This window comes from Lethenteron reissneri, chromosome 57 (genome assembly GCF_015708825.2).
Source record: "Lethenteron reissneri isolate LAM-NWPU_2019-01 chromosome 57, ASM1570882v1, whole genome shotgun sequence".
NCBI lineage: Eukaryota > Metazoa > Chordata > Hyperoartia > Petromyzontiformes > Petromyzontidae > Lethenteron > Lethenteron reissneri.
The window spans coordinates 587,500-596,299 of NC_083835.1; the positions used below are offsets into that span (position 1 = coordinate 587,500).

Genomic DNA, 8,800 nt, shown 5'->3' on the forward strand with positions numbered 1-8,800 from the left:
CCGATGTAACATTCCACCCAGCCTCTGCAAATCAACTTATGTAATCGCTCCATCTTCCTCGGGTGATGCTCTCTCAGACGCGTTTCATTGCTTGAGTGTTGATAACAATGCGATAATGCAAGATAGCCTCGCTGAGTCCCACGCCTCACGTCAGGGAGGGTGCTGCTACCCTGGGATGTGGCCAATTCCGTGAATGACTGTTGTTGGCTTCGTTTCGGAGGAAACCGGAAAACCAGAATAAAAAACCCACAAATACGAGCGTCTAACGTTGAAAGCGTCTGAAAGTGAAATTTTATAACTCACTTGCTGTACTGCCACCTGCTGGCCACCTCGCCGAACCGCAACCACGTGTAACGAAATGTGTGTGACGAGCTGACTCAATGATATAATTATCCATTTCACGGACACGGCCAAAGTACTCTATTCCACACGATGGGCTGGGAGCTTCAGAGCAGCATTTTAGCAAAACGTCGGACATCATGCCGACAAACACAGCACAACCGTAAAAAAACACATACACAGAAATAAGACCCACGGTGTCACCAATATTTATTTGTGCAAAAACTCCGTAATTTCACATGCAATTATGAGCATACATAATTACACAGTACAGGAGTACACGTGTGCTCATGGCATGTATCGTCACAACCACAATGAAGACGTATATAGAATACATTTAAAAAGTGTTGATCGTCACGAAAATCTTTCATAAATAACGAGCTTATTTTAGATATGTTACGGCCCTTAAACAGGGTCACTTCGTCACGTTAGCAAGTTCTACACAATACACATTTCTTCATTGATACATTGCGTTTTGTACGGTTAGTAAGATCATTTTAGTAATTCAACATCTGTGCCATATTGTATGCTAAGCTGTATACATGGCAGCGTTACTAATGTTAACGTCAGCTGGTCTGTGTGTGGAGAGGGACCTTGCACAATACCCCGAGACAAGCTAAATGTTTCAGATCAGGGGCAGCCAAAGCTCCTGTGATCCTCCGAGCCACAAACCAAACCCTCCACGTGGCTGAGCTCCCAAAGCACGCGGGACTTTTCACTTGATTTCTTTCGCTCGTGCTGATTGGCTGCGGGAGTTTAAATTTAGAAATCCGCAGAAGCTGCCGGGGGAGTTCAATTATCTGGCTACGCTGCCAGGGGCGAGCGGTCCCGGGCAGCAGCTGCTGCTTCAACAGATGCTTATTTTTTTGCTGTTTCACACAGCTTTACATCGAAACGTTGCATCTCAGCAGTCTCGGTTGAGCGAATTTCTTGGACTGGGAGTCGCGGTTTGGCCACAGCTCTTATGCACAAAGAGCACCGAAATCCATTGTAAGGGGCGTGATTGGTAAACAGGTAAAACCGAAGGGCCTTCAGGTTTACGTTACAATTCACGGTTTAACTGCTCACATCCAGTGTGGCGCTCTAATTAAAAAAAATAAGTGACAGGGTGCTAAAGAGTGACTTGATGGATGAGAGGTGATTATTGCTTCTCAATTGCACGAAGGGCTTAATTTAAGCCAGGCCTGGCTGAGTTGGCGAATATTTCCACACCCTGCACACCGCATCCAGTACACCTCTACCGATAGCTGTGGTAACTGATCACGTGCCACCCAATCCTTTCCAGCTCTGAGAAATTAAGCCCTCGATTTCCAGTAAACGATTATCATATATTATCATCTCCCTTCAGTCACTCTCTTGCACCCTATAACGTTTGCAACTGTATAGGCTCACGAGGACACCAAATACTTGTTTCGCTAAATCAGGGTATGAATCGATCACACGAAACCATTGTTTTAGAAACAAACCATAAGGTATGCTAATAATATGTTAACATTTACAATATGTTAACAATATGTAAAAAAATTCCTGAACGTTAATGCGGCAAATGTAAAGCAGTTTTAGAGTCAATGCTTCATTAAGCCTTGTCACAATAAACTACAAGTACAAATCATTATATTTAAACACACAACGAGCAATTATTCTCTCAACTAAGCAACGCATAACACTGACGAATGACATGTCAATTACTTAGTCATTAAATCAAATGCGTCATTTGTTGGTCATTAACTTTAATAAAATGTCCATTCTCTTCGTAATGAACCGATGTAAAAAAAAAATCTATACTTGGCATTAAGTAACTTTTAATTGCTCTGGCACTAAAACATCAAGTACTCTGATTGGTATTGCAATGCCAATACGGTCAGTTTAAGAGCCAACTGGAAAATAGCCCAGTTGCACAATTACAAGATTGTAAGACGGAAAAATCATGCATACGCATGGATTTTGTAAGACTTTCCAAAACGCATTTGTCCTCGGGAATGGGGTTTAAGATGAACCTCAGATGCATCATTCTCTCTCGTATTTTCACATTTATTTTGATAAATTAATCTTAGAGATGAACTAAATACAATCTGAAAGGCCATTATCAAACCTCTTCATGCTTCCACATCCAGTGGTCGTCGACCTCCCACCTCTGCTGCACGGTGATGACGACGGGAATTCAGCTGCAGAAAAACCTCAACACATGCGTCAAGAACACTGTGGCCTTAAAAGAAATACATTATATAACAGGTGACGTTTTTAGAAATGACCCTTTTTCATGCCATGTACTTGAAGAGGTTCTGTGTTAAGTGGACCCTAGCTTCCAGATGAGAGCTGCTTTTTATTTTTGCGTGTTTTGAGCTTCGATTTCCTCATCAGCCCATGGTGGTGCTGGGGTTGCCATCTCTGAGGTACAAAACACCGAAATTATCTCACAATACTGACAGAGGGGAAAGCTATATGTAATTGCATTGTCTTGGGTGGTGTGTTACAATACAACGTATTTTTCATGCCTGGGAAAACGTTCACATTTCCCAGCACAGCTGCCCAAAATTACCCCTTTTCCCAAAGGAACATCCGAGCTGAGGTAGCACGAGGCTGTCACGGTACTGGCGGTTTTCCATTGGTAATTAACCGTGCCGAGCGACGTCAGTGGCACGGTTCGGCTTCAGCAGTGGGACAAAAAAACCACCCAAGTGCCCCCCGAGCCACGCCGCCCGAAGCTGGCTCGGCACGGAAACCAGCGCGGCTCGGTTGCGCAAATGGAGAAAGAGTAATAGGAGGAGGACGAGTCCGGGAAGAGGCAGAGGACCGGCGGCGCCGCTAGGCCGTGCACGCGCATCCGCGCACCACGCTGATGGCGCGGCGCCTGACGGTGGCGCGCGCGCCGGAGCCGCAGCGCAGGGAGACGGCGCGCGCGACCTGCGCGTCCGGGAGGCACGCGCACGACGCCGCCAGCGCCGTGCCGCCCGCGCGGGGCACGTGGAACGAGCCGCAGTGGCCCAGGCAGAAGGCGTTGTCCACCAGCGCCGGCTCGCAGCCAGACACCCACACGCGCTGCACCAATAGAAACACGCGCAAGAATGTGAACACGCGCGCGAATGTGAACACGCGCAAGAATGTGAACACACGCGCGAATGTGAACACACACGCGAATAAAAACACGCGCGAATGTGAACACACACACGCAAATGTGAACACGCGCAAATGTGAACACACGCGAATGTGAACACACGCGAATGTGAACACACGCGAATGTGAACACACGCACACACACGAATGTGAACACACGCGAATGTGAACACACGCAAATGTGAACACACACGCGAATGTGAACACACACGCGAATGTGAACACACACGCGAATGTGAACACACACGAATGTGAACACACGCACACACACGAATGTGAACACACGCGAATGTGAACACACGCGAATGTGAACACACGCAAATGTGAACACACGCGCGAATGTGAACACACACGCGAATGTGAACACAAGCAAATGTGAACACACACGCGAATGTGAACACACACGCGAATGTGAACACACGCAGGAATGTGAACACACGCGCGAATGTGAACACACACGCGAATGTGAACACACGCACGAATGTGAACACACGCGCGAATGTGAACACACGCGCGAATGTGAACACACGCAAGAATGTGAACACACGCGAATGTGAACACACACACGCGAATGTGAACACTCGCGAATGTGAACACACGCAAGAATGTGAACACACACGCGAATGTGAACACTCGCAAATGTGAACACGCGCAAGAATGTGAACACACACGCGAATGTGAACACACGCACACGCAAATGTGAACACACGCGAATGTGAACACACACGCGAATGTGAACACACACACACACGCGAATGTGAACACGCGCAAGAATGTGAACACACACGCAAATGTGAACACACGCGAATGTGAACACGCGCAAGAATGTGAACACACGCAAATGTGAACACACGCGCGAATGTGAACACACACACAAATGTGAACACACGCGAATGTGAACACACACACAAATGTGAACACTCGCGAATGTGAACACACACAAATGTGAACACACGCGCGAATGTGAACACACACGCGAATGTGAACACACACACAAATGTGAACACGCGCAAGAATGTGAACAGACACGCAAATCTAAACACACACGAATATAAGCACACGCAAATGTATTTATACACAAATATAAACGCACACAAACACACGTAAGCATAAGCAATTGTTTCATGTGAAACTTGGCAAACGCGTTTCAACTCGTCTGACCTTCTCGTGGTCACTTTATTGTACTTAATGCAATCTCCAATGATTGATGAACTCGAGCAATCTCAGCTCTTCCATAGCAATCCCACGGTTGGCCAGGCAAACACGGTTGCCACGGGTAGCAGCACCCTCCGCGTCTCACGCGCACACGGTTGCCACGGTAACCCCTCACCTTGCAGTTGCCACGGTAACGTCCTCCTCACGCAATACGGTTGCCTCACGCGCACGGTCGCCATGGTAACCCCCCCATCGCCCCGCCCCCACCTCACGCACCTGCTGGAAAGGGATGGCGCGGCACTCGTCGGCCCGCAGGTCCTGCGCGTGCACGGGGAGGGTGAGGATCCCCCCACCCCTCGCGCCTCCCTCCTTCTCCTCTCCCTCGGCGCGCGCCACGAATTCCCGCCAAGAGCGCGCGGCTCCGTCACGTGACACCACCGCTGTCGCGTCGACGCGCGCCGCCACGTGGCCGCCACGCGGTGAGCCTTCGACGATCTCTTTGTTCTGCGTCGCGCGTTCTCTCTTCTCGTCGAGGGCGTTCTCTTTTTTCTTCTCGTTCAGGAGATTAGTTTCGCTTTTGAATATCGCCGTTTTACTTAACTTTTCGTGTTCTCTTTCTTTCCCTCCATCTTCTAGATTTGTATTTTCCAACTGGCCTGATGAGGATCCCTCCACCTCGTCTTTCTTCTCACTGTAGCCTATTTGTTGTACAATTGTCACCTTCGCTTCATTATCTCGAAATAATGTGTCTGTGTGTAGAGTATCTGTTGTTTTAGGCCCATCCTTTTTGGCCTCCACATGTCTTTCTTTCTCCAGCCCCTCATAATCCTCTTCCACTTCCTTGACGTTCTTCTGTTTGTTCTTGTACTCACCTCGCAGTAAGTTGTCTTCCGCCATCATCGCCACCACCGTCTTCTCGTCATCCTCCTGGCTCGGGGCTGACGTGGCAGATCCGTCATCATACTCATCGGTCCATGTTGGAGGCGGAGGCAGAGGAGGCATCGATGGTGATCTCACAGAGCCCGAGTGTCGTCCTTTGGCTAAGAGACCGGCCGCCTTTGAGTCAGGAAAGTCAGACGATGACACCTGGAATGGCCGCTCATAATCTGATGCCTCTAGCTGCCTGGTTGAACTGAAACCTTCATCTTCTGTCGCAGCAGAGGTCCCAAATAACGTGTGACCCGGTTGCCTGTGAAATCTTCCATCTTTGAAGAATAATTGCTTCGTTAAAGTAGCAAAATCCACACTGTGGGTTTTTTGTTTTTCAATCTTGTAGTCAGCAGGACGGATCTGGTGAGAGGTCGACTCGTGGTGAAACTCAGAGGCGTCTGCTGAGTTTGCGTTCCCTGCAGCAGCAGCAAGAAAAATTCGCTTGTACAGGTCAACTTTGTTGCTCGCAACTTGCGTTTTGTGTTGCCCCGAGTGCGCGTCGTGCAGAAGAGGCGCCGCAGGTTGTTGAATCTTGCGGCCGGGAATTGCGGGCGACCCCGGCAAATCCAGCGTCGTCTTCATCAAGGCAAATTCACCAGACAGAGGCGAAGACGCCAAGTCCTGACTTGAAAGAGCACCACCGATTTCAGGAGGAGGAGGAGGGACATGAAGGGAAGCAAGACGAGGACGAGGAAGGCGGTGCCCGTGCCAGGAGCTGAGCCCGGCGAGAGGAGACGCTCTGGCTGCCGTGTCGAGGCAGAGCACGGCCGTCAGGTAGAGGGACGACGTCGCGAACATCGCTCGCTCGATGGTCACGTGTCGGGCTTAGAGCCCCGGCAGAGTTTCAAAGCGCTGGAAGGGGCCTCAGAGCGACACGGGCCCTGGAGTCGGTGTTACTGCTGGGCGAGGAGAGGCCGCTCGGTTTAATACGCGACGGGGCTTAAGCCGCATTAGCTCGATACAAAGACACAGCTCCCCCGTATAGCCTTCACAGAGTGCCGGGAAAAGTGCCGTTAGCGAGTAGCACCTATAAACGGCACACGAGGGGGTGATGCGGCTGGCACGAGGTCCGGCCAGTGGATCTGTTTGCACAACATCGCACCAGCTCCTCGTTAAATGCTGAGTCGACACGTGGGAGTCTCAGAGCCGGTTCAGATCGTCACTTATGTTGGCTGTGAGCGGGAGTTAAATGCGGGTTGACGGGTTTGTAGCGCATTGCACACTGACCATCGATATAAACTCCACTTATTCAGTACTATAACGACAAAGGTCGCCCTAGAGGCAATTGCAGACTGTTGGGGAGAGAACTGTTAGCGAGCACCTGTGAAAAGACTGTCACGGCACACGAGGGGTGGATTGCCAGCACCACGCCCGGCCGCCTTTGTCTCCACAGTGGTGATGTATACACAGCGCACCAGGTACTAATTTGAGGCTGAGTCGACCTAGGGAATGCCCAGGACCGGGACGGGTTCAAATAATCGTCATTGGTGTTAGCCGTGTACGGGAATCGAACTCGGGTGGTCGGGTTCGTCGCGCAGCGCGCAATCCGCTACACTACCGCTCCCAATAAGCTCCAACAAAGACAAAGATCCCCCGTATAGCCTTAACAGACTGTTGGGGCAAGTGCTGTTAGCGAGCACCTATAAAGGCCAGCACGGCACACGAGGGGGTGGTTGGCCAACACCACGCCCGGCCGCCTTTGTCTTCCCAGTGGCAATGTTTACACAACGCACTGGGTACTCAATTAAGGTTGATTCGACCTAGGGGAGGCCCAGGACCGGTTCAGATAATTGTCACTGGTGTTGGCCGTGAGCGGGAATCGAACTCGGGACGCCGGGTTCGTAACGCAGCGCGCTAACCACAACACTACCGCTCCCAATTAGCTCCAACACACACACACACCTACATCCCACCTCTGCCACACACTCAACACACACACACCTACATCCCACCTCTGCCACACTCACACACACCTACATCTCACCTCTGCCACACACACACCTACATCCCACCTCTGCCACACACTCAACACACACACACCTACATCCCACCTCTGCCACACACACACACACCTACATCTCACCTCTGCCACACACACACCTACATCCCACCTCTGCCACACACTCAACACACACACACCTACATCCCACCTCTGCCACACACACACACACCTTAATCTCACCTCTGCCACACACACACCTACATCCCACCTCTGCCACACACTCAACACACACACACCTACATCCCACCTCTGCCACACACACACACACCTACATCTCACCTCTGCCACACACACACCTACATCCCACCTCTGCCACACACTCAACACACACACACCTACATGCCACCTCTGCCACACACACACACACCTACATCTCACCTCTGCCACACACACACACCTACAGTCCCACCTCTGCCACACACTCAACACACACACACACCAACAGTCCCACCTCTGCCACACACTCAACACACACACACACACCTACATCTCACCTCTGCCACACACTCAACACACACACACACAGTCCCACCTCTGCCACACACACACCTACATCCCACCTCTGCCAGACACACACACACACCTACAGTCCCACCTCTGCCACACACTCAACACACACACACACACCTACATCTCACCTCTGCCACACACTCAACACACACACACACCTACAGTCCCACCTCTGCCACACACCTACATCTCACCTCTGCCACACTCAACACACACACACCTACATCTCACCTCTGACACACACTCAACACACACACACCAACATCCCACCTCTGCCACACACACACACCTACATCCCACTTCTGCCACACACTCAACACACACTGCGCCCACTCTTCCTCTCCACTTACACAGTCCAGCCGTTAATTAGACCACAGCGGGGGTGTGAAAGCCAAGCAGAAGGCTTACCATAATGGCCAGATTTTAAGACGCACTTATTTCCGCTGTACGGTATATTAAAGCAAAAGTTGGGGGGGGGGCGTCTTATAATCCGGCCCGTGTGTGTGTGTGAGAGAGAGACACCAGATGTTTATCACTTTATCGATACCTGGCACAAGTGTGGGCTGCGTCTTAATTTCCGCAACGTCTCCTATATGTGATCAGGAGAACACGGTAAGACGTATCGGCTATCGGCATTCATTTAAATGGCAACACCGGCAATGCGTAAAGTTAAATATCTTCGAACGCATTTCACATGAACGTCAATTAGAATGAATGCTCATAAATCGACGGTGAACGATTTCCTTAACC

The 8,800-nt window shown here is 50.4% G+C and overlaps 1 protein-coding gene across 2 annotated transcripts; it reads right to left on the minus strand.

The window, feature by feature from the left end:
- Positions 1–532: 532 nt before the first annotated feature.
- LOC133357338 (uncharacterized) lies at positions 533–6,443 on the minus strand. Of its 2 annotated transcripts, none has more exons than XM_061575237.1 (2): positions 4,885–6,443; positions 533–3,378 (listed from the first exon to the last, which is right to left on the minus strand). In XM_061575237.1, exons 1-2 carry the CDS (start codon positions 6,334–6,336, stop codon positions 3,145–3,147), a joined length of 1,686 nt encoding a protein of 561 aa, XP_061431221.1. In that variant the 5' UTR covers positions 6,337–6,443; the 3' UTR covers positions 533–3,144. The 2 variants fall into 2 exon arrangements, 1 of the variants encoding a protein (XP_061431221.1); XR_009756959.1 differs by lacking the exon at positions 4,885–6,443 and adding an exon at positions 4,615–4,771 and having other exon boundaries at positions 3,249–3,378.
- Positions 6,444–8,800: the final 2,357 nt, after the last annotated feature.